This window comes from Equus asinus, chromosome 5, assembly GCF_041296235.1.
Source record: "Equus asinus isolate D_3611 breed Donkey chromosome 5, EquAss-T2T_v2, whole genome shotgun sequence".
Lineage (NCBI taxonomy): Eukaryota > Metazoa > Chordata > Mammalia > Perissodactyla > Equidae > Equus > Equus asinus.
In genome coordinates this window covers 93,828,854-93,853,299 of record NC_091794.1, presented here as the reverse complement: position 1 = coordinate 93,853,299, position 24,446 = coordinate 93,828,854, and the positions used below count along the sequence as shown (strand labels likewise).

The window sequence follows — 24,446 nt, the reverse complement described above, 5'->3', positions numbered from 1 at the left end:
GAGGGAGGCGGGAAGAGAGGGCGAAAGGCGGAGCTGGGCGGCGGCGCGCGTGCGTGTTTCCGGCTCCGCTGCGGAAGGCGGAGGACCGGAGCCGTTGGGCCGGACGCGACCCGCAGGAGCAGGGAGAACGCGGGACGCGAGTGCAGAGCTCAGATCTCGGAGCGTGCCTAGTGGCCGGCGCGATGGGCGGAGAGCAGGAGGAGGAGCGGTTCGATGGCATGTTGCTGGCCATGGCGCAGCAGCACGAGGGCGGCGTACAGGAGGTAACGGCCCGCGCGGCGTCGGCCCGGCCTCGTCCGGCGGCGCCCGCCCACTCGGGCGGCCCTAGCCACGCTCCCTTCGCCCTAATCTGCCTTCGAGGGCCGAGATCCATTCCTGGGCCTCGCAGGCTTCTGGGATCCTGCCACGTTCTCACCGCACTCCAGCTTCCGGTCTGGGTTCCGCGCTGCACGTTTTGCATCCTTAGTATCAGTCTTGGGCCCCCGGCGCCCCTCAGTAGTAGTTCCTGTCTTAGCAACTCTGGCGTCCCTGAACCCGCCCCTGAAAAAACCTCAGAGCCTTAGGACACACACCCGGCCCCCTGTCCTTCCGGCTGTTTCCCCTCTCATGGCCGCCCCCGAAGAGCGTCCCTTACGACGAACCATCCCAGACATTGGGATTTGCATCTACCAAGACTTGGAGCGAACCGAAGAATGTGTGCAGTGTCTGGGGGGGTGGTGGGGGGGGGTGGGGCATGATGTTAGCACGTGGTCTTTTTAGGCCTTGAATGGGGGAATGGGAGCCTCAGTTCACACTTAGTTTCTACTACCTACCAGCTTGGGACCTCTCCACATCTCCAAGCTCTAGTTTCTTTGTCTTTGAGACAGAGCTAGAGATCCGTATTTCTTGAGTCTTTTTAGGACAGTAGTCTCTTGAAAAACAGTGAGGAATTCTCGGTAATCAGGTGTGTTCGTTCAACAAGTGTTTGTTGAGTGATTGATGTGTACCAGACACTGGACCCGGTGTCTGGGGAGACAGACATGAGCAGAAACGTGTCCTTGCCCTCATGGAGCTTACGAAGGGCTTTTCAAAAGCATAATTCATGCATAGTGACCAGACACTATAATATACATAGTGTGTGAATGGTAATGACCAACCGGTATAGATTCTGGAGTTGGTTTTTTGGATCAGAAACATAGAAGGTTATAGATAGAAAAGCCTATCAAGATAAGTCTAGAACTGTCATTCTATAAAGAATTGAAGGAATTTTCCCAAGATCATCCAATAGTCTCCTGACGTAGAGGGGACCGGACTCCTTAGGCCAGCATGCTTTCTACAGTCAATTGCTGATTCTGTGTCTTGCTGGGGACAAGTTTTTTTTTTTTTTTTTTTTTTAAAAATTATTTTATTGAGGTCATAATGCTTTATAACGTGAAATTTCAGGTGTACATTATTATTTGTGAGTTTCTGTATAGACTGCATCGTGCTCATCACCAATAGTCTAATTTTTATTGGGGACAAGTTTTTATTGAGCTTTTTATTCCCATGCTCTCACTCAGGTATCTGTGGTGAACGAGGACTCCTAAGCCCTTTAGGGTGGGAAGAGTGTTACTAATTTGCAAGTGTGAAAGGCTCCCTCTTCTATCCCCCTAAATTGTTGACACAAAACTGGGTTTGGGAGTGAGTTCATTTTTGAGTCAATTGAAAAAGTGTCTAGAAGCAGGAATTCAAACCATTGAGAGAGAAGTTCTAGCATCAGATTTAGAACCACTCACTTGGGCAAAGAAAAAGGTTTATATATGCTAACCCTAGGTCACCACTACATCTTTTCATTCAGCACAGATTCTACTGAGCACGTACTCTGAGCCAGATCAGGTGCCAGGCAGTGGGGGAGTAGACAGAATAAGCCTACATGTGAGGAGTTCCCTCTCTGGCAGGGGGTCTCTTGCTTTGGGCCAGATACTGCTAAGGGCATCACCTCCATTACCTTGTCAGATCCGCACAAGATCCCTAGAAATAGGTCCTGCTGCTATTCTTGTTTTACAGAGTTAAGAAACTTCCCCAAGGTCGCAGGGCTGATGTTCATCAGTCTGGTACTCAAACTCATGCTCTCCACCGCTTGGCTACACTGGTACCCAGCCAGAGTTAGTTGGTCTTAACCTTTGAAGTGGCTTCATTTGCCCCCCTCCTCCCAGCTCTGCCCTAGTAATTCAGCCAGTGCCCCTCTCAATGGGCGTTTTACTATCTGGAGAGGAAAGCTGGACCCAGGTGTTTCAAGCCCTGGATGCAGAGGAGTGGTCCACATCCTCAGGCTGCTTCTAGTGAAACACACACATACAAACAAGAAGTGAGAAATCTTCCTTTCAGGCGATGTAGATAAAGTTAGGTTAGGCTTTCTGGCCGAAGTGACTAAAGTAGGGGCTGTTGGGGAGGATGTTTCTTCACTTGGGAGTTGGGAGGCTCAGGGGTGAAACAGTCACGTCCCAAGTTTCTCCCTAGGCTTCTATGCAGTTGAGGGGCTCCGAATATGACATCTCTACAGCATCGTTCTTTGTCTTCTGTCTTTTAGCTTGTGAACACTTTCTTCAGCTTCCTTAGACGCAAAACGGACTTTTTCGTTGGAGGAGAAGAGGGAATGGCAGAGAAGGTGAGTTTTGGGAGCCACTGTCCCTTGGGCAGCTCTGTTTTTTCAGAAGAAAAGCTCACCTGGCCTTTCTTTGGCATAATGGTAACCTTCGGCAGAAGCAGAATGCTGGGGGTGAGGAGTGGGGAAGGGAAGCAAGCTGCATTTATTGAAGCCCCTCCTCCTGCTATGTCTTTATCTACCGTGTTTTCCATGACCCTTTAGAAGTTTGAGAGGGGCAGGTGTTACTATCCCCATTTTACAAACGAGTAACTGGCTCAGGGGTGTTTGGCACTTTGTCCCAAGTCTTGAGCTGAGTTGTGGGAGAGCCAGGGTTGGAAGAGCCTATTGTAAAACTGCCTTTTGGCCCTGAAACCAGGATTCTTGGTTCCTTTTCCATTGAGGTGGTTTTATCTGATTACCTAGCTGGGAGATGAGAGTGGGAAAATGTTAGAAATTAAGCTTAGAAGACAGAAATACAGGAAAGCTCAAAGCCAGCCAATCCCAGTCTTGCCAGATGCTGTGATCCAATGTTCAAGGATTTGGGAATGGTGTTTTGTGGTACAGGTTCTGAGACCTTGAACTTCCTTCTGTGTACATAGGTTGTAATTACATTTTGTCTGTGTGTGTGAGAGGAAGATTCACCCTGAGCTAACATCTGTTGCCAATCCTCCTCTTCTTTCTTTTTTTTTTTTGGCTTGAGGAAGATTAACCCTGAGCTAATATCTGCCACTCTTCCTCCACTTTGTACGTGGGATGCCTCTACAGCATGGCTGACGGGTAGAGTAGGTCTGTACCTGGGATCCGAACCTGTGAACCCAGGTCGCTGAAGCGGAGTACACAGAACTTTAATCACTTGGCCGTGGGACCAGCCCTATAATTACATTTTTGAAGATTGGTAAATCATGAAGGTGTTACTTCACTGAACTATGATTTTATTTTATTTATTTATTTTTTGGTGAGGAAGATTGGCCCTGAGCTAACATCTATTGCCAATCCTCCTCTTTTTGCATGAGGGAGATTGTCTCTGAGCTAACATCTGTACCAATCTTCCTCCATTTTATATGTGGGATGCCACCACAGCATGGCTTGTTGAGCAGTGTGCAGGTCCGTGCCCAGGATCCAAACCTGGGAATCCCGGGCCACTGAAGTGGAGCACACAAACTCAACCACTATGCCACTAGGCTGGCCCCTAAACTGTGATTTTTATAACTTGAGATTTGTTTTCACTTAAACATAGTAAACATAGAGAAACAGTCACAAAAAGGAGACATTTTGCAAACCTGCTTTCTGTGGCTTTGGGGTCCAAGAAGTTGGTATGCTGTATGGTATGGTTGGTATGCTGTATGGTATGGTTGGTATGTCTGACGATCTGAGGCTACTGTGTCATAGACACATCAGCCTGGGAGTAGGAGTCTCAGGTTCTTGGTCTAACTGTGTGGCCGCCTTGATTTCCTACCAATTCTCTGGTCCTTTTAGTCTTCACATCTGTAAAATGGAAGAAGGTGGTTCACTGACCCGTAGGACCCCTTCTGGCTCAAATATTCTTTCTGTATTAGCATTAGCACCTCCTGTTTTTCTGTGAGCCAGACTACCTTATACTTATACTACCTTATACTTATATCAGCAGTCATCATTCATTCATTCAACGAATATTTGTTGAACACTTAACACTTTGCCTGTGGTAGGTACTCAGCCATGCCCTTTGGGATTACCGAGGTGAATACAGACATGGTCTTTGTTTTCATGCACCTTACAGGGTAGCACACCCCTAAAAAAAACAATGAAGAAGTCATGAATGTTAGGGCAGAAGCCCTGGGAACAAAATGATGGCGATTAACCTAAGTTGGGGACTCAAGGAAGACTTCATGAGGAAGTGATCCTTGAGGTGTGAAGGATGAGTAAGGTAGCTGGAAGAAGAGAGAGAGATGAATAATAAGAAGTGGTGTCAGGGCTGGCCCTGTGGCATAGTGGTTAAGTTCAGTGTGCTCCACTTTGGTGGCCCAGGTTCCTGGGTTCAAATCCTTAGTGTAGACCTACACCACTTGTCAGCCATGCTGTGGTGGCAACTCACATACAGTATAGAGGAAGATTGGCACAGATGTTAGCTCAGGGCTAATATTCTTGAAGCAGAAAAAGAGGAAGATTGGGAGCAGATGTTAGCTCAGGGTGAATCTTCCTCAGCAAAAAAAAAAAAAATGCAGTGTCTCAGAAGCATCTTGGGGATGATGGTAGCTGCCATATATTGGATGTTGCTGGTCCCTTCGTAGACCTGGTCATGCTCTTTGGCTGTTTGTTTTCTTAGTCAGTTCTTTCCCAGGAAGTTGGTCACTCTCAGGGAGGCAGAAACCTGTCCAGCCTTCCCACCTGATCTCTAGTTGTAACACAGCAACTCCTTTGTGTTGAGTACCTACCGTGTGCAGGGCCACCAGATACATCATTTCCAAGTGCAGCGGTTAAGAGCAAGGGCTCTGGAGTCCATGGAGCAGATGTGAGTTCGAATCCTGGTCTCCCCCAACTTCCAGCTTGACAGCTGTGTGGTATTGGGTGAATCACTTGCTCTCAGCCTCATCTTTCGTACCTGTAAGGGGGATAATCCTTCCCTCAAGGGGCTGTTGTGAGGATAAAAAGAGGCGATGTAGATGAAGTGTCTGGCATATGAGAATACAAGTTCATGATCCCTTTTTTGAACCTCTTGGGGCCAGATATGTTTTGGGATTTAGAATTCTTTGGATTTTAGGAGGCACTGCAGTGCATATACCGTACATTACATACAATACTCCAATCCAGGGGTCAAGAGCAGCATCCTGTAATGAAACATTAATATTTCTGCAGAGAAACATCTATCAGTAGTCATACCAAGAGGGATATATGAAGACTAATACCTTCATGCTACAAACTTATGAGGTACAAAAACACTTTTAAAGCCAGCCGTGATGGCTTAGGGGTTAAAGTTCAGCACTCACAGCTTTGGCAGCCCAGGTTCATTTCCCAGTCGTGGAACCACGGCACCACCTGTCAGTTGCCTTGCTGTGGCAGCAGCTCACATAGAAGAACTAGAATGACTTACAACTAGGAAATACAACCATGCGCTGGGGCTTTGGGGAGGAAAAAAAAGATTGGCAACAGATCTTAGCTCAGGGTGAATCTTTCCCTGCGAAAAGCAAAATAAAACACACTTTACAGACTTTTAGTTTTTATGGCTTTTGGGGCTAGGAATTATGATAAGGGATTGTGGATGTGAGTAAAACCATAATGTTCAAATCAGTATGTTATTGACATAGAAAGAGACGAATGGACCAGTGATGCAGAATAGAAAACCCAGAAAAAGTCTCGCGTATGTGAGGATTTAATATGTGTCTAATGTGGTCATTCAGTTCAGTAGGCAGAGGATGATTTAGTAAGTCATGTTGCTACAACTGGCTATTTGTCTATAAAAAACCAGAAGTGTACTATGTGTTTTACTCATATGTAAGAATAAATTGCAGATCAAGAAGAGTCTTGTAAGGAAAGCTGGAAAACTATATATAATGTTTGTTTGGAGGAGGCCTTGCAAGATTAGAAATGTGGAAACTATAAAAGAAAAGGTAGCTGTTTGCTTCTTCAAACATTGAAAACTCATGTATGGTAAAAGAGACCTAATGACATATAAAGTCAATTGAAAAACAATAGAGTTGGAAAAAATGTGCAATGCAGAGGACAGGTAAAATCTAATAGCTAATTTAATATTTATTTAATATTAATTTAATATAAATAGCTAATGTAATATTCAAGAACTCTTGTAAGTTGACCAGAAAAGGATAAACAGAAAAATGGGCAAGTCCCAGAAGAGCAAATCGAAACAGCGTGTGAAAAGATGCTCAAATTCACTAGTAATCAAGGGAATGTAGGAGAGCAAAATAGTGAGGTGCCCTTTTTTTCCTGTCAAACTGACAAAATGTAAAAAAAACCCACTGCTTACAGGGGTGTAGAAAAAAAGATACTCTTTAGACATTGCTGGTAAAAGTGAATTATTTAGCTCTTTAAAAACTTACTACTCATCATCACTAATCAGAGAAATGCAAATCAAAACCACAGTGAGATATCACCTCGCTCTCATTAGTATGGCTTCTGTCAAAAAACCCAGAAAACACCAAGTGTTGGAGAGGATGTGGAGAAATTGGAATGCTTGTGCACTGTTGGTGGGAATGTAAAATGGTGCAGCTGCTGTGGAGAATAGTATGGTGCTTCCTCAAAAAGTAGAAAATAGAATCACCATATGAGCCAGCAATCTCACTTCTGGGTATATTTCCAAAAGAACTGAAAGTAGAGTCTTGAAGAGAGGGTTGTACCCCTGTGTTCATAAGCACCACTATTCACAATAGCTAAAAGGTGGAAGCAACTCAATCGTCCGTTGACTCAGATGAGTAAACAAAATGTTGTATATACATATAATGGAATATTATTCAGCCTTTTAAAGGAAGACAGACACAAAAAAGAGCACATATTGCATGATTCCACTTACATGAAGTTTTAGAACAGGAGTGTGTCATCTCTCAGATGTGTTGGGGCTCTGCCCCACCCCCCCAGTGGTCAGGTTCATGACCTCATGCCTTTGGATTCCCCTTACATAGCTCTCCGGGTCTTCCCTGGCCAGGCTGGTGGGAACCACTCTTTACTCCCCTGTCACCCAGCCTAGGTCAGGGAAAGCCTGTGTTTAGGTATGCCCACCGAGCAGTCTGGGGCCTGTCTTCTAGAACTGGCCCAGCCCTCCTCACCCGGTCACCACCCTGCTGGGCTGTGGTTCCCAAAGACGTGTCCAGTGGTAGCCTGCTGGTTGGGACCTCGTAGGCTACAGACCCTCAGGGGTGTCTGCCTGGGACTGGGCCTGGGTAAAGCTGGTGGGAGGAGACTGGGAGGAGGTGTCAGAGGCCACTGTGATTGGATTTGACTCTGTCTGGTGGTTCAGCTGTGCCCTCACGTTACCTCCAGGAGCTGGGAAGGAACAGGACAAATGGGATGTAACATGATTCACTGGAGCTGGGAGAGGGTAGGGCACTGCTCCCGCCTCCCTTTGGCCACTGGTTGGCAAAGGGCTTGAGTTCAAGGTCTTCCTGATTAGGTACTTGGGACCAAGGCCCTGTGGTGAAACAGCTTCTGCTGGTGTAATTGTCTCATGATTGATTCTTTCTATTGACAGCAGAATGGCCTTCAGGTGGCCCATTTCTGTCTCACACACACCCCATTTTGTTAACTCATTTGGTTTAGGGGGTGTTTTTGATGCCATTTAACCTTGCAGGGTATGGAGCTACTGCAGTGTGGCATGAGGTTAGGAGTTTGGGGGTAGCAGGAGGAATTGGCATCAAATGAATGAGAAGCCACAGGGCATTTGGTAGAACCTTAGGTCTGGGAGCCCCTGGGTGGCCTCAGTGACCCTGAGCCCCATGTGGGCCCCTCACCTCTTGCAGACCCCTCCCCACTCCAGCCCTGGCTCAGAGATCCTTAAAAGATGGCTTATTGACCACTGATCACTTGGTGGGTACCTTATGAGACGTCCTCCAGGTGTGGGGGTCAACAAAAGAGTTGGGTTTTCTAAGTTGAGTATGTTCCTGGGCCTGCTGAAGGTGAAGAGGTGAAACTCAAGAGACACTTCAGCTGGTCCCGGAGGATAAGTAGGAGTTTGCCAGGTGTTCTGGGAGTAGGGACAAGCACATTCTAGGCAAAGAATAGCTTACGCAAGACTGCTTTTAGAAATAATAAAATGGAAGCACAGAGACATGACTTCAGGGTCATCACACAGGTAGAAGGAGTAGGCCAGGAACTCAAATCTAGGTATGACTCTTAAGTATGCATGAGAATTGGCCGGGGACTTGTTAAAGATACAAATTGCAGCCCCGCCCCTGCCCCCATCCCCCGCCTTGGGTAGCAGGGAGGCCAGCCAGCAGGATGTGGGTTGGAAGGTATAGTGGGAGAGAAAGATTTGAAATTGATAGGTCGCAGGCTGAGCAGAGGAAGAGACTAGTCTCTTCCCTCAAGAAAGCGCTCTCTGGTTTCCTGCAAATGTGGCAGTTCTGAGCATGGTGCTGTGTGCTGCATGGCTGGGGCTGCGGTCAGGAGACAGGTACACACAGGTAAGGGAGATCAGTCAGGGGAGCAGGTCAGTGTGGGCCTGCGAGCTGAAGAAACACTTCTCAGAGAGGCTGAGGCTAGAGTTCCACTTCTAACAGCCTCACTCTGTAGTGAAGGACTTTCAGAGCACTTACTGTTCGATCTTCACATTGATGAGGAATCTGAGGCTCTTACAGGTTAAGTAATTTGCCCAAAATTCAATAGCTAGTGTGTGACAAAGCCTGGATTAGATCTCAAGTTGTCCAACTTCAGTGTTCGCACTTAGTCACTACACTGTGATTTTTTTTAAAGTAACCACTGTTTATTGAGGCAGGTACTTTGCAGGTATTCTCATTACAACTCCATGAGATGGGTGTGTATTACTCCTATTTTATAGATGAGGAAACTGAGGTTCTGAGTGCAGTGCCTTACCAGATCGAGATGGGACTGGACTCCAGGCCTTGGGACGCTGTCCCCTGCCCTGATGCCTCATCACCTTCTCTTCCTTCCCCAGCTCATCACACAGACCTTCAGCCACCATAACCAGCTGGCACAGAAGGCTCGACGGGAGAAGAGAGCTCGGCAGGAGACTGAGCGGCGGGAGAAGGCAGAGCGAGCAGCCAGGCTGGCCAAGGAGGCCAAGTCAGAGACCTCTGGGCCCCAGATCAAGGAGCTGACGGATGAGGAGGCAGAGAGGCTGCAGCTGGAGATTGACCAGGTAAGAGTGGGCTTCCTTCCCCTGCCCCCGACTCCCATTGGCACTGGAAATGGGAACCCTCTTTCCAACTGCTGTGCCCTTTGCCACAGAAAAAAGATGCAGAGAATCAGGAGGCCCAGCTCAAGAATGGCAGCCTTGGCTCATCAGGGAAGCAGGTGAGATGGGCTTGGGGTGCTCGGGATTAGCTGGGGGCTTGGGAACTTCCGGGGACTCTGCAGCCTTTCCCTTTCTCTGGAATGCCCTCTCCTATACAGCCCCCTGCCCCCCCAGCTTTGAGGATCCTCTCCATACTTCAAGATCCTACTCAGAGACACTGGACCAAAGGATCTGGGTTAAAAAACCCAAAACCCACTGGCCTTAAGCCTTGGCAGGAAAGCCTAAAAGCCAGAGAGGGTTGTGCCAGTACAGGTACCAGTCTGGTGGGCTGGGGTCTGTGGGCCCCGCCTGGCCGTTTATGGCGGACTACTCTGACACATCTGGAGGGCGTGCCCCACAGGGCTCCTCCCACTGACTCAAGTCCAGCTTCCCAAGCAATCCTTGGGACATTTATTTAACTCTCCACAGGGTCTGGTCTGATACTAGGGGTCTCAACTCTGTAGACACAGAAAAAGGATATTGATCATTTGGCAGCCTGGTTTTATTTTAGGACAACCCTGCTCACGGCCACTTTGTGACCTGCTCTGTGCTGGGCTTTCTTCCAGAGTTCCTTGACTTGGACCCCCAGCTGGATCTCATGGGTCTCTGACTGTCACAGTCCCCTAGCTGGGTCCATTGTCATAGGCTATAACAGTCCGAGCTCCTCTCAGGCAGAGATCAGAGCCAGGTTTAACCACTGGCTCCCATCGAGTGGCGGAGACCAGGTCCTTTTCATTTTGTGGCTCTCTGCCCAGTGGGGTTCAGTCTGTTTTTGTGAAGTAAGTAGCTGAGCTCCCCAACTGTGAGCAGGAGGCGGAGGAGGACGAAGAAGAGGAAGACGAGAAAGATAAAGGGAAACTGAAGCCCAACCTTGGCAACGGGGCAGACCTGCCCAATTACCGCTGGACCCAGACCTTATCAGAGCTGGATGTGAGTGGCAAGGGCCGGGGCGAAGGTTAGGGAGCCAGCCTGGGGCCCCTCCTGACTGCCCCTGCTCCATGCAGCTGGCAGTGCCCTTCCGTGTGAACTTCCGGCTGAAGGGGAAGGACGTGGTGGTGGATATCCAGCGGCGGCACCTCCGGGTGGGGCTCAAGGGACAGCCAGCGATCATTGACGGGGAGCTCTACAACGAGGTGAAGGTGGAAGAGAGCTCGTGGCTCATTGAAGATGGCAAGGTGGTGACGGTGCATCTGGAGAAGGTATGAGAGCCCTGGCCTCCTGGCCTGTATCTTGATGGAGGAAGAGGGGAGGGCGTCTGCTCATCACTTGGGGACCATGCTGGGGGCATATCTTATTTAATCCCCACAACAAGACTTTTTAAAGTAGGTCTGTCCCATTTTAGAGTCAGGAAAAGGGCAGCTCAGAGATTGCCCAGGCTCCTGCCTTTAGGAAGGAGTAGAGTCAGGATCAAAACAGTCTTTGGTACCAAACCCTCTTCGTTTCCATTATATTTGTACATGCATTCACTTCAGCAGATGTCTGAATACCTACTATGTGCCAGAGACTGTTCTAAGTGCTGGGGAGAGAACAATGAACAAAACGTACAAAACTCTGTGCCCTGAGGAAGCCTACATTTTCTCCCTCACAGAGAGATGGGACAAGGACACCAGTAAATAAATGTGGTCTCTGAGGTGCCAAGGGTCCAAGGAAGGCTCCCTGTAGCACAGGAGGCCCATCCCAGCCTAGCTGACGGCGGGGCTGCCTCTCTCTCATCCCTCCATGCCTGTGCATTTGCTTTTCCTTCCAACTGGCATGTCCTTCCTTGCTTTTTAATTAGGTATCTGACCTGTCACTTCAGGCCCAGCCCAGGTGTCACTCTAACTTCTCTCCCTCCATCCTGGGTGAATATGTTCCTCTGCACTTTATGTTTCCCCTTATGCTGATCTGCACTGTCCCCCAGCTCCTGGGGAGAGCAGAGGTCCTTACTCGTCTGTACCCCAGGTTCCAGCATAGGCCTGCTTGGGTCACCGCTGCAGGACGTGGATGGGAGAGAATTTGGTTCTGGAAGGGTTGGCAGTTGTTCCTGGGGCAGAGTGAGCTACCTCCGATCCCCCAGTGGTTCTCTTTCTTCCTCAAAGATCAACAAGATGGAATGGTGGAGCCGCTTGGTGTCCAGTGATCCTGAGATTAATACCAAGAAGATCAACCCTGAGAACTCCAAGGTGAGCCCTGCCTGGTTGGGGGAGCTTCAGCTGGGAGGTGAGGGGCCTAGGAGGCCCCAGAGCTTCACCCATCCCTGTCACTGCCTGCCCCCAGCTATCAGACCTGGATAGTGAGACCCGCAGCATGGTGGAAAAGATGATGTATGACCAGAGACAGAAGTCCATGGGGCTGCCCACCTCGGATGAGCAGAAAAAACAGGAGATTCTGAAGAAGTGAGCAGTTTGGGGCAGGGGTAGGGGGGTGGGTTTGGGGACATTGAGTATTGGAGGGCTTGGACCTGGGTGACAACAGCAAGTGGGTCACTGAGCAGGACACAAGGAGCTGCCCTGCCCCTTCCAGGATGAGCCAGCCAAGTTTATGGCTTTATAGCCTTGGCTGGCCTACCCTAATCAGTTGCTGAGGTCATCTTGAGGGCAAGGCCACCTCAGGGTAGGAGGGAAGAGGCAACAGGCGGTCATTGCCACCTACAGGAAAACAGTGCCAGTATTGGCACCTCATCTTGCAGCCTCGGGCGCAAATGGGCCTGAGACCCTGGGGCCCCACCCCTGCCCAGCCTGGCTCCAGGTGCTCAGGGTTCTAAAGAGATTAGACCTCACATGGAGGGGCTGGGAGGAAGGGACTAACTTTGAGGGAGAGGGACAGCCTGTTTGACCTTCTTCCTGTTCCGTCTCCAGGTTCATGGATCAGCATCCAGAGATGGATTTTTCCAAGGCCAAATTCAACTAGCCCGTATTGGCCTCCCTGAACTCTTGATCCTGAGTCCCCGACCATCCACCTTCCTTTCTCACCCTTCCCTGCGACTTGGGGGCTTCAGGGCTGACGCAGGCATGGGACTGGCCCAGGCACACAGGTCCCAAGGCATCATGGGAGAAGGGCTGGGGCCTTGAGGGGTCTTGCCCTCCTCAGTTGGCTTCCTGTTACACATTAAAACTATTTACCCAGGTCTCCCTGTGTCCTCTCTTCCCTCTCGCTTTTCCCTGGGGGATAGGCCTCTTATGGCTGCTGCAGGGATCTAGGGGCTTGGCAGTTAGCCCAGACTCCGCCATGTGACCTAGTGCAGGTCTTTGCCCCTCTATGGGGCCGTTTCTCATTACTTAAAGAGAAGATTGAAACAAGACTTAGTCTGTTATGATTCTGAGCAAAGGTGAGCTTTTCTGGCTACAAGGACCAGAACATATGTCAGATTCTCAAAGGGGCCCGTGACTCAGCAAAGCGTAAGACCAGCTGGACTTGATTCCAGTTTCCTCTGAGAAAACTTCCCCCTGTGGTGGGTCTCTTCTCTGGCCCTGGATCAAGTGTTTCTAAAACTACATACTCTTGTTTCCTTGGAGCAGAGGGCAGCAAAGGCTAGGGGTCTGCCCAGGCCTCACACCTGCTGTGTGTGGTACAGGGTCCTGGCTGGGAGGCAGGGTAAAGTCCACTGGGGCCCTATTGCTTCTGCCTCTGACCTGGAACTCCGCAGATTTTAGGGCTTCTCACAGTCAGCTGTGGAGGCAGTGCCAGGGCTAGAGAAGAGCTTGCCTCAGCCCCAGGGCTGACCTCTGCCGCACTTTGGCCAGAGTGGAGGTCAATGAAAGCAGGGGCCACAGAGGTTATGGTTACAGCCAGAATGGCTAGATTGACTTGCCCAGAGTTCTCTGCTCTGTGGGCTGAGTGCAGCCCCTGAATTTCTGGAACACAGCATGTCCTTTCAGCATTTCAGAACAATTTGTTTAAGGCCTTAGAGAGGCTATGTAGTACCTAGCCTTGTCTGTTTTCCAAAATTGATAAAACTTTTTTTTTGGAAATGCTGGTAGTGATCTAAAAGGCTGAGTTTGGGAAAGGGTGCTGTAGAGCCAAGGCAAGGGTGGAGGGACTATGGTACCACTCTCCTACTCTGTCCAGAGACATTCCTGGGCTGCAGCACCCTGTGGTCATTTTCCCTCTTGGAGAGACCTTGACCTGGACGACAGCAGAGCCTAAGGAAAGGGGCCAGTTTTATCACTGGTGCTGGGCCCTATGGTCCTAGCCCCAAGGGACCATCCTGTGTGTCCAATAGGAAAGTGGGTAAGACAGTTTGTTTAGTTGTCACCTTCCAAAAGTTGCCCATGGGGAGAATAAAAAGGGCTATGGGGCCTGCGGGTGAGGTGGGAGCAGAAAGGGGATCCTGGACACCTTCCAGCTTGTTCATCAGTCAAGAATGGGCTAGTGGGCCTCCTCTGGCCTCACTGCTGAGAGAGGACTGACAGACATTCCCGTGTGAGAGGAGTAGCTAAGTAGGATCTTTCTAAATGCAGCTGAGCTCCAGTGTCCAAACAATGGGACCCTGCTTCTGTGCCAAGCAGGTCAACCCACCAGCTTGGGGGCAGAATTGCCAAGAGGCCAGTTTCCAGGTCCAGAGCCACAGTTCCTAGTTGTGTGACCCACTAAGTTCCTTGACCCCTCTGAGCCCTAGCCTCCCACTCTGTGAAAGAAGAGTGACCCCATGGCAGGGTTCTTGGGAAGGCTAAGAGAACAGTGAACCACAGGGCTGTAAGCACCAGGCAGAGAGGTGGAGGGAGCAGCAGGTCTGAGGCTGGGTGGGGGCGGACAAGTGCTCAGGGCTTTGGGGAAACAGTGGGGATGGCAGAAGCAGGCCAGCCTGCAGGCAGGGAACTGGGGCAGCAGGGGGACTCCAGACCAGCCTGCCCAGAAGAACCTCACAAAGTCAGAAACCACTTGTTAGACCTTTCTCAGGTACAGACACTGTGCTTGGCTCTACCTCCTGGAACTCACAGTGAACCTAAGAGGTGTGCATGATCGCTCTCATTTATGCCTTCTGACAACACTAAGCCAGGCTGGACACTCTATTGTGTCTCCTGCTCCAGGCAGCAGTCAGGCAAATGGGACAGAAAGGACAATATCAGCCGAGATGACCAGGCAGACATCTGTTACCTTTGTACTTGCAACTATGGTCATGTTAGCACGTAGAACATCAGCCAAGAACGAAACTGCTCAACAGAACATAACGTGGAGTGGGCCCTGCCTGCCCCCCAACCCAATCCATTTAAGACAAGCTTCTTTTAGCTGTCACCCCCTTGTCCCATCCTGGGGAAGAGGAATTTTGCATGATTGGTTATGGGGTGTATGTTATGGGTAGCATGTTTTGGGGGAAGTAAAGTTGGGATTCAATCCCAGAAGGTAACTCCTAAGTCTTTGCTTTCTATGATCCAGGCCGCCTGGGCAGGAAGGAACGGCCTAGGCAGAGGTCAGGCCAGCTGGGGATCCAGGGGATGTGGGCACCATGGCCCAGTGAAATGCACATGGTCCAGGAACCAGTCAGCCAAAGTGGGAGGAGCCAGAGTGGGTATTGCTTCTGGGCTCACAGCCAGCCTTCCCCAAAGGGGTCCTGGTCCCCCTCTTCATGCTGTAGGCTGTGCTTCTCTCAGAAGGGGTTGCGGCCACTGGGCCCAGCAGGGGTTAGCAGTACACCTGGAGCAGGGGTGCCCCTGACGAGTCTGTGTCGGTGCCCTGGAAGGACGAGTCATGGCTGGTTGGGTATCCTGAGGGGGAAGGGAGGAGGAAACAGAGGCTCAGAGAGGGGAAGAGGCTCATCCAGGTCCATGGGCAGGGAGAAGCCTGCTGAGAAGGAGCAGAGCAGGACTTGAGCCTGGGTTAGTCTGATCCTGGGTGGGTGACCCACTCAGTTTCTTGACCTCTCTGAGCCCCAGCACTGCTCTCTATAAAAAGGTAATGACCCCACTCCCAGGGGCTTGTGAAAGCCAAGAAGACAGCAGCAGAAACCACACAAGGTGCCTTTTCAGCACCAGCAGATGGCCTCCCGCCCTTCACTTTCCTCCCCAGTGACCTGGGCTTAGAGGCCAGTTCTGGGCAACTGCCCCCTGATGGTTCACGGGCAGCCCCCTGAATCTTTCCAAATGGAAATCTTTAAGCCAGCTTGTGGGACTGGGATGAGGTCTGTGGCTGCCCAGGCTTCTCGTCCCTTTCTGATCCCATCCTCACCCACCCCAGGAGGAAGCTGGGAGAGGGGTATGTGGGGGGCCCCTAGGACAGCTCCCTCTCCTCTCCGCACTCCTCATCAGGTCAGGACCAAACCTGGGGCTCCATAAGGCCTCAGCTTTCTGGCGATGGCATCTGCAGTTGTCTCCTGGGAGATCTGCACTGTGAGTTCTAGGGAGGGAACATGAGGGGGGCCAGTGGTCATTATCACATCCTTTCAACCCTACTCCCCACTTCTGCCCCCAGCCCAATGAGGGAGGGGCCACTTATCCCAGGGCTGGGCTAGAGAAATAATGTTTAAAACAAAGACAGAGACAACTTGTGTTTGTGTGTGTGTGTGCGTGTGGTGAGGTTTTAGTTAGGCCAGGACAGAGGTCCAAATTCATAAGGGTTCCTGGGTCCTGTTAACCAGGCTGGCCTGGAAACTCCTCTGGCAGGTGGTAGCAGGGGATAGAAGGAGCCTATCTAGGGCATGCAGAGGAGTTGAGGAAAAGGAGGAGGAAGAGCAGGGCCTAGCTGAGGGGTGGACCCACAGTAGCCAAAGACCCCAGTGCAACCCTCCCTTGGCTAGAGCCTCCTCCACTTTGCCCCTCAGCCCTATGGGGCCCAACCTACCATCCTGGCTGAGCCCTGAGCCCACCATGGTCTCATGGCCACTGTCAGGAGCAGCAGCAGCTGAGGCAGCAGCCCGGGTTGAGCGCCCCTCTGTGGTCTGCGGGCGGGTGCGACTCTTTCGGGTACTGATGCGAATGATGCCGCGTACCAGGCGGCCTTCAGCATCCTGCTCATCCAGGTGGTAGTCCTGGGTGATGCTGCTGATAAGGTCCGAGATCTTACTGGTCTTCTCCAGGAACACCGTGTCTGATGTGCACTTGGCTAGCTCATCGATCTGGTGTACGCTGAAAAGCTCTGTTAGCTTCTTGAAGATGAGCACATCAATCTCCCGGCTCGACATGGAGCCACTACCTATCTCAGGCAGGTCCAGGTCCGACTCGTGGAAGGAGTAGTACTCCTCGGAGCCTCGGGGGCTGCTGGCAAGGGTGCTAGGCAGGCTGTGCCGCATGGGTGGGGGCTCAGCCAGTGGCTCCTTGCAGCAGGAGTCCACATCAGGGGCCGGGGAGGTGGCTGGGCGGTAGCGATATACAGGGATGCCTTTGAGCTTGACGTCAGGGTAGCTGAAGCTGCTACCCATGGTTGTCTTGAGCCGCTGGCCATCCCGCCGGCTGGGAGGTGCATGGTCGGGGCTGGGGGGCACTCCATTGTGCTCCTTGGCCCAGCTGGCTTCAGCAGCCCCCTCAGGGGAGTCCCCAGCAGACAAGCAGGGGCTGCAGCCCCGCACACAGGCTCCACAGCGCTGGAGGCAACCCCGGCAGTGGCGGAAGCAAAAGGCGGCCCGGCACCAGTCCCACACCCAGGGTCGCCAAAGCAGGCAGCAGGCTGGGGGCTCGGCAGCAGGCTCAGCAGAGCCAGAGATGAAGGTAAGGCTCTCAGGCCCATGGTGGCCAGGGTCCTTAGGGTCTGGCCTACGGGTGCGGCGGCTTGGTGGAGGCTGGGATGGCTCATCATATGTCTCCAGGCACAGCTCTGCTGGCCGCTCCCAGGGTCCCAAGCGTGGGGGCCCAGATGATGGGCGGGGGTGTCCAGGGCGGGGCATGGCTCATTGCATGGTTTGCTGCAGCCAGGCACCTGTCAGGGAGAGGCCAGGAAGGAGTCAGGTTTAGATGTCAGGGGCAAGCTCTTGCGCTGACCTGAGGAGCTTCAGACCTGGTTTCTGAGAGGCCTGTGATGTGGTCAGCCCAAGAATGCCCCGGAACCCTCATCCAGTGTTCCCTCCCTCCCAAAAGAAGAAGTACTCTCTGTGGTCTAACCTACATGTCAAAACCTCCTTGGACTTCACATCCATTGAGTTGGCTACTATTGAAAAAAACAGAAAATGACAAGCTTTAGAGACAATGTGGAAAAGCTGGAAGCCTTGTGCATTGCTGTGGGAATGTAAAATGGTACAGCTGCTGTGGAAAACAGTATGGTGCTTCCTCAAAAAATTAAACATAGAATTAAAAAGGACTGAAAACAGGGACTTGAAGATATTTGTACAGCATGTTCACAGCAGCATTATTCACAATAGGCAAAAGGTGGAAACAACCCAAATGTCCATTGACAAATGAATAAACAAAATAGGCAATGTACATACAGTGGAATATTATTTAGCCCTAAAAATGAAATTGATCAAGCTACAACAATAGATGAGCCTTGAAGACATTATGCTAAGTGAAATAAGCCTGATACAAAAGGACAAATATTGTATGGTCCCACTTCTATGAAATAACTAGAATAGCCAAATTCAGAGATAGAAAGTAGAATGGTGGTTGCCAGGGGCTGGGGGCAGGGGGAACGGGAAGTTAGTATTTAATGCGTAGAGTTCAAGTTTGGGAAGATGAAAAAGTTCCGGAGATGGGTGGTGGTGATGCTTACAAAACAATATGAATGTGTTTAATGCCACAGGACTGTATGGTTAAAATGACTTTTAAAAAAGTTAAAATGGTAAAATTTATGTTATATATATTTTACTACATAAAAAGGAAAATCTCCTGGGATCTCACTTTCTGGGGAATGGTCTGCCCCCCGTTTCTTCCCACTGTGGGTAAGCCCACCCAGCACAGAGCCTCTGAGGCTGTTCAACAAACGCCTTCCCATGTGACTTGCTGCAGAACCTGATCATTGCCACCTTTCCCTTCTTCCCTTCCTCCTTCAAATCAGACGTGAGACTGTAGCAGGTCCCCTGTCAATATGTCAGTGTGGCTCAGCTTTGCTCTCCTAGCAACATTTAACACCAACCACTGCTTTGCTTCCTTTGATTAGATAAGAAAGCCAAGCTACAAAATACATCTTCTTTCCCTTTTTGATTTGGTTACTAGCAAGCTCAGAGCTAAGACTTCATTCATTCCATAAACAATGAGCCTGGCCCTGTGTCAGGCACTGTAGAACCAAAGATGAAAGAACTACAGATCGTTCTTGTGATTCACACATGGTTTTGCAGAGAAAACAGATGCTTAAAAGCTCCTAAGATGGAACATGTAGGATATATGAGGCAATATGGGAATAAATAACTCCACCTCAGAGAGTCAAAGAACATTATGTACTGATGTATTTGGGAGGGTACTTGATCACATACAGGGGGTTGCTGGGCAGTAAGTATCCTTAGCCTAGATTTTCTGAGACACTGATCCCTTCTGATCCCTTATCTTTTTATCCCTGATTTAATGGCACTGGGATACTAGAACTGGTGATGTGTGAGGAACCTGGGACTGGGCATCATGATATCTGTGTTTTAGTCCCAGTTCTGGCCCTAGGAGGCACTGTGCCTTGGGCAAATCAATGCCACCTTCCTAAAGAGGGCTACCATCATCTCTCACACAGATACTGTCAAGGCCCCCATTCAGGCCACCTCCATTCCCTTCTACTTGCTGCAGCCAGTGAGAACTTAAAAAAAAAAAAACGAATCTGGAGAAACCTGGCAGACACCACTTTAATCAAATGATCAAAGTTGACATTACCAATAGTGGGACAATCTGACATCATGTGCCTGCTGATACTGTGCACGAAGGACACATCACTTATGAAGTATTACTGCCAAAATGCATAACCTGAGTGTCATCATGAGGGAATGGCAGACAAGCCCAAGTTGAGGGACACGACAACTAAATGCAAAGTGTGACCCTGGATTGGATCCTAGATCAAGAGGAAAAATTAGAAATTGGATAATTGGTGAAATTTAAAAATAGACTGTATAGGGGCCGGCCCAGTGGCACAGCGGTTAAGTGCACACATTCCGCTTCAGCGGCCCGGGGTTCGCCGGTTCGGATCCCGGGTGTGGACATGGCACTGCTTGGCACGTCATGCTGTGGTAGACATCCCCCATATAAAGTAGAGGAAGATGGGCATGGATGTTAGCTCAGGGCCAGTCTTCCTCAGCAAAAAGAGGAGGACTGGCAGATGTTAACTCAGGACTAATCTTCCTCAAAAAAAAATAGACTGTATATTATTTCATAGTATTATGTCAATGTTAAATTTCCTGAATTTGATTACTAGGGTTATATAAAGTAATGTTCTTACTGTTAGGAAATATACACTGAAGCATTTAGGGGTAAAGGAGCATCACGTCTGCAACCTAATCTCAAAAGGTTCCCCCCAAACCAGAAGGTCTATGTGTGCAGGGAGAGAAAGGGTGGGGGAAAGAATGTCAGCCATGGGGAGTGGGGATGAGGAGGATATAGGAATTCTTTAACTACTCCTGCAACTCTTCAACCCACCACCCCAGCCCCACTCAGCACTCCTTCTCCAAAGACCCTTCAGAACCCCAAGTCAGATAGGAGCCCCTCTCCCCACAGCCTTCTGCTGGGCTTTCTGGCAGCTGAATCAGCCTTGAACCCATTGTTGGAAGCTAAGCCTATATGACCCGGAGGGGCAGGAACTGTGTCTGATTGCTTCCTGCCTCAGCATCTAGAACAGGGTTGGGTACAGTGCTTCAGGGGACTGACACATTCTATGTGACCTCACAGTAGAGCCAGGACCATTGGGTGGAAAGAAAAAGGACTTAGGCTCTAGGCTGACCGGGGTGAGGCGTGGGGTGGGGAGCAGCAGTCTGAGGAGAGGAGGGGTAAAAATGCCCTCTCCAAAGGTGTGCAAACTGAAATTGCTATAGGCCCTCACAACCCAGAGAGGCAAGTGGTTAAAACCTCTGCCTTGGTTTGAGCAACGTAGGGGTGGGTATGGATTCATTCATTCAATCAATTAACAAATATTTACGGAGGGCCTACTGTGTGCTAGACACTATTCTAAATTCAGTGGATACAGTGGTAAAACAGACAAAATTCCCTGACCTCAGGAACTTGCACTCTAGTGAAAGTTAATGTTTGATGGCTTACATTGTTCTAAGTGCTTTAAATGTATTAAACCAATTAATTCTCACAACCCTATTTGTAGCCGTTATTATCAATATTGTTTTTATTATTACTATACTGAGGCACAGAGAGGTTAAATAAGTTGTCCAAAGCCATACATCTATTTGTACCCAAGCAGCCTGGCCCAGACTCTTATCCACTACCCCATCCCATCTATTACTTGGGAGGAAGGGGGAAGTCAAAGCTGCCAGCTGCCAGCTCCACAGACAAGCCTGTGCCTAAGGAGGGACCAAATAGGGAGCCTTGAGTCTTCCAGGCTCAGGCCTTGGATGAGGAGGGTGGATGCATCAACATTGTTTTAACCACACTGAGCCCTGGGGTCCCTGGGGTTTGTAAGAACATCAAGGGGTTACTGATGATAGCCTGGGTCACTGTCTCCTCCTCCGCCTTCAAGGTTTTAGGATTCACTACTATTCATTAAATTAATCCAACAACTATTTACTGAGCACCTACTATGTGCCCAGCACTGTGCTAAATGCTCGCGAAACAGCAGTGAATGGGCCAAAAACAGGCTCCAGCCCAAGAGGGCTTTTGCTTTTTTTTTTAACACTCACAATTGCCCTGTATTAGATCTGCACTTGACAGACCAGGAATCTGAAGCTTAGAGAGGTGAAGTGACTTGACCAGAGACATCTAGCAACGAAGGGACGGAGAAGGATTTGTACTGTGATCCTCCAGACTCCAGAGCCCCTGTACTTTGCTCTGTGCCACACATCTCGAAAGGGGGTGGGATGGAGGGAAGGGGAGCAAGACCTGGGATAAGGACAGCCCCTGGCCTCAGTTTCCCCCTCTCCTCTAGCCCCTGAACCCTCCTGAAGTCAAACTCAGCCTATTTTGTCCAGGCTGTATCTCCCCCTCACTGTTGCTGACCACTCCCCCACTTCCAAAATCTTAGGAACACTGGTCGCTTGGTTTGGTGATGTTCCTATTGTGGCCTGGGGCAAGACTCTTGGCCTCAGTTTTCTCATCTTTAACAAGTGGAGAAATGAGTATCTTCATGGGCCATCCTGGGGTTTAAATGAGATACGGCATGCAGGGGGCTTAGTGGGGTGCCTTGCACCTGGGAGTGGCTAGGTTACTGGGTGCCCCAAGACACTGCAGGTTAGCAGTCAGAAGGTCCCAGGCACCAGGCCCACCCTCCTGGAACTTCTCAGTGATGCCCTCCCCATCCCCGTTGTCCCAGAGAACACGCACAGTTAGGAGTACGTCTCCATACCGCCCCCTCCTCCCAAGGTCCCCAGGACAGGCCCAGCCGCACGAGCCTCTGCCCCACCCCCGTGCCCAGCCGAGTCTTGCACACCCGGCCGGGAGGGGCATCCCAGCCCTGCTCACGAAACAGCCGTCGGGTCTCGCGCCGGGCATCCGTGTACCCTTGACCTCCTGCCCTGAAAGGGGTAACCTGCGACTCCCGCATCCGCAAGCACCTAGTCCCGGGGACAAGGAAGAAACCAGACCCTGGCACTGCCCCTACACCAGCAATGTCCTCGGGGCAAGCACCACCCTCTCCAGCTGCAGGGGCCCTCTGCCCGCGGGCGGACCCAGCCTCTCTCCCGCCCTGATAGCTCCTCAGGGTGAGCACAGCCCACTCCTCAATCCCGACACTGCCCCCGGGCGAGCACGGCTCCCGCCCCAAGCCAGCGCAGCCCTACGGGCAAACCCGGCCCCCCCTCTGCCCGCCGGGCCCAGGCAGCCGCTCGGGCCGCTCCCTGGCCCGGCCCGCGCACCCCGGAAGCGGGAGGGTGGCTCCCGAGGAACTGGTCTCGGGACCCTCCCTCGCTCGGGCGTAGCCTCGGGGGTTTCTCCACACCGATGCCGCCCTGGTTCGCGCCCCCTCGGGCCCGCGCGGGGCTTACCTGTCCCGCCAGGTGAGCTGCCTCCAGCTCGGCCCCTCCCCCCGCCCCCCTCGCCTCTCACCTGGAGAGCAGGTGAGCGTCTCGCGGGAGCACTGCACGGGCCGCCGCTGGGGACACACTTCCTGCCTCCGCGAAGCGCCGCCGCCGCCGCGCACCTGGGCCGAGGCTCCGCCCCGGGCGCTGGGCGGGCACCGCGGCCAGGCTCGGGCTCTCGGCTCGCGGACTCCGAGAGCAGCGCTCGGCCTAGTGTGGGTTAAGTGAGGCCTGGCGAGCAGGTCGGACAGATGCTGCGGCACAGTCTCCTCTTCTGTTCAATGGACAGGTATCCTAGCGGTCTCTGAGCGCCTGGGCAGCGCTTACCAGGCCTTAAAGGCCCAGCTCACAGGGCATGTCTCCTGGGACGCCTTCCCTGACCCCTAGGCCTATCTGGTTTCTGTTATACAGAACAGTTCTCTGAACTTTATCATAATACTCAGCACACTGTTGTTTTCTTGTCATTTGTCTCCTCCTTTAGCCTCTGACCTTGAGGACAGTGTCAGGTCTCATTCCTGGTGCTCCCGGGGCCCAGCGCAGGACCTGGCCCACACTAGGTGCTCAGCAGAGTAGACCGCTGGCTCCGATTTCTTCCTTTCCCCTGAGGCAGAATTGGGGGCCAGGATCCTCTGCTTGCTGGTCCCTTCCCCTTCTCTGTTTGGGGAAATTTGCAGGGAAGACAAGTACCTCTGCCCTGGGGCCTGGGAGTGGGTGGAGGAGGGGGCTGGGCTGTGCGGTCCTGACAGACACATCCCGCATCAGCAGAAGTGACCAAAATGGACCATGATCACCACATCCCATGGGGTCTCTGCCACCTCATTGGGTGGCAAGAAGTTAGGGCTCAGACTGTCCTGGGTTCCCACTCCTCTTAATAACAATAATAGTGCCAATAAACAAGTGACTTAGGGAGTGTCTCCAGGAGCCATGCTAAACCCCTTACTTGCTTAGTATTATTTAATCTTTCCACTAGTCTGTGAGATGGGCCAGGTATTATCATTCCTATTTTACAGATGAGGTTTAGGAAAGGGAAATTACCTTCTCAGGCAATTGGCACAAACCAGTTTCGTGTGACTTTGGGCCAGCATTTTCCTTCTCTAAGCCTCATTTGTAGAAATGATAGTACCTCTCTCCAACTGGGAGAATTATCAGAGATAATGGATGCAAAGTGAGATAAGAGATGATTGGGGCAAGGACTGGTTAAGTGGGAAGAATTCAGTACTGCTTAGCTCCGTCCCCTTCCAGGTAAACCAAAGATACAGGACCTCCTGACCCCAACGCCGCTTTCAGCCTCCGTGCCCACCCCCCCAAGGAGATACTGCCGATTAGGACAGAACCCTTTTGGTCTGCCCTGTTTGGGTTGCCAAGCCCACCCCTTGCCCAGCCAGGGTGGGACACTTCTTGGAAGATGATTCCCACAGCAACTGGGGGATTTTGTTCCCTATCTCACCTCTCAGGGCACCATCATCTCATTCCACAGGTGCCCTACCATGTGTACACAGTAGGTGTTCAATTTCCACCAGAGACCCTCCGTGGCAGCCCTTCCCATCAAATCTTGTCTACCTTCTCACCTGGGGCAAGTGACACACTGTATCTTCATTTGGAGCTCAAAAAGTGAGTCACACTGTGTATAGTTGAACATCTGTGTACCCTAAGACCCAGCAAGTCCATTCCTGGGGTACAGGTACAAGATTGCACACATGCACCAGGTGACATGTGCAAGAAAAAGAATGAAAAACAGCAATATGGCTGGGTCATGGTGACATAATATTGAGCGAAAAAATGCAAGTCCCAGAAGAGTACATATGGAATGGTATCCTTTTTATAAAGTTCAAATACAGCTAGAACTATTATGTTTAGGCATAATATTGGGTTGAGCCATATGAAATTGCTGTTTTTTGACGTGTTTTGACTTATGA

General features: G+C 50.9%; 2 protein-coding genes across 4 annotated transcripts; one reads left to right on the top strand and one right to left on the bottom strand.

Annotated features, from left to right (window-relative positions):
* The first annotated feature begins 4 nt into the window (after nucleotides 1-4).
* NUDC (nuclear distribution C, dynein complex regulator) lies at nucleotides 5-12,650 on the top strand. Of its 2 annotated transcripts, XM_014854957.3 has the most exons (9): nucleotides 5-263; nucleotides 2,549-2,626; nucleotides 9,204-9,407; nucleotides 9,497-9,562; nucleotides 10,353-10,472; nucleotides 10,547-10,741; nucleotides 11,621-11,704; nucleotides 11,799-11,917; nucleotides 12,380-12,650. In XM_014854957.3, the coding sequence occupies exons 1-9, from the start codon at nucleotides 183-185 to the stop codon at nucleotides 12,429-12,431; spliced, it is 999 nt and encodes a 332-aa protein (XP_014710443.1). In that variant the 5' UTR covers nucleotides 5-182; the 3' UTR covers nucleotides 12,432-12,650. The 2 variants fall into 2 exon arrangements, with proteins under 2 accessions (XP_014710443.1, XP_070366728.1); XM_070510627.1 differs by lacking the exons at nucleotides 5-263; nucleotides 2,549-2,626 and adding an exon at nucleotides 8,549-8,712.
* On the bottom strand, nucleotides 12,648-22,952 carry KDF1 (keratinocyte differentiation factor 1). 2 transcript variants are annotated; one of them, XM_014854956.3, is made up of 4 exons: nucleotides 22,559-22,952; nucleotides 16,299-17,369; nucleotides 15,780-15,854; nucleotides 12,648-15,226 (listed from the first exon to the last, which is right to left on the bottom strand). In XM_014854956.3, exons 2-4 carry the CDS (start codon nucleotides 17,335-17,337, stop codon nucleotides 15,144-15,146), a joined length of 1,197 nt encoding a protein of 398 aa, XP_014710442.1. In that variant the 5' UTR covers nucleotides 17,338-17,369; nucleotides 22,559-22,952; the 3' UTR covers nucleotides 12,648-15,143. The 2 variants fall into 2 exon arrangements, with proteins under 2 accessions (XP_014710442.1, XP_014710441.1); XM_014854955.3 differs by having other exon boundaries at nucleotides 22,498-22,585.
* Between the last annotated feature and the right edge of the window lie 1,494 nt (nucleotides 22,953-24,446).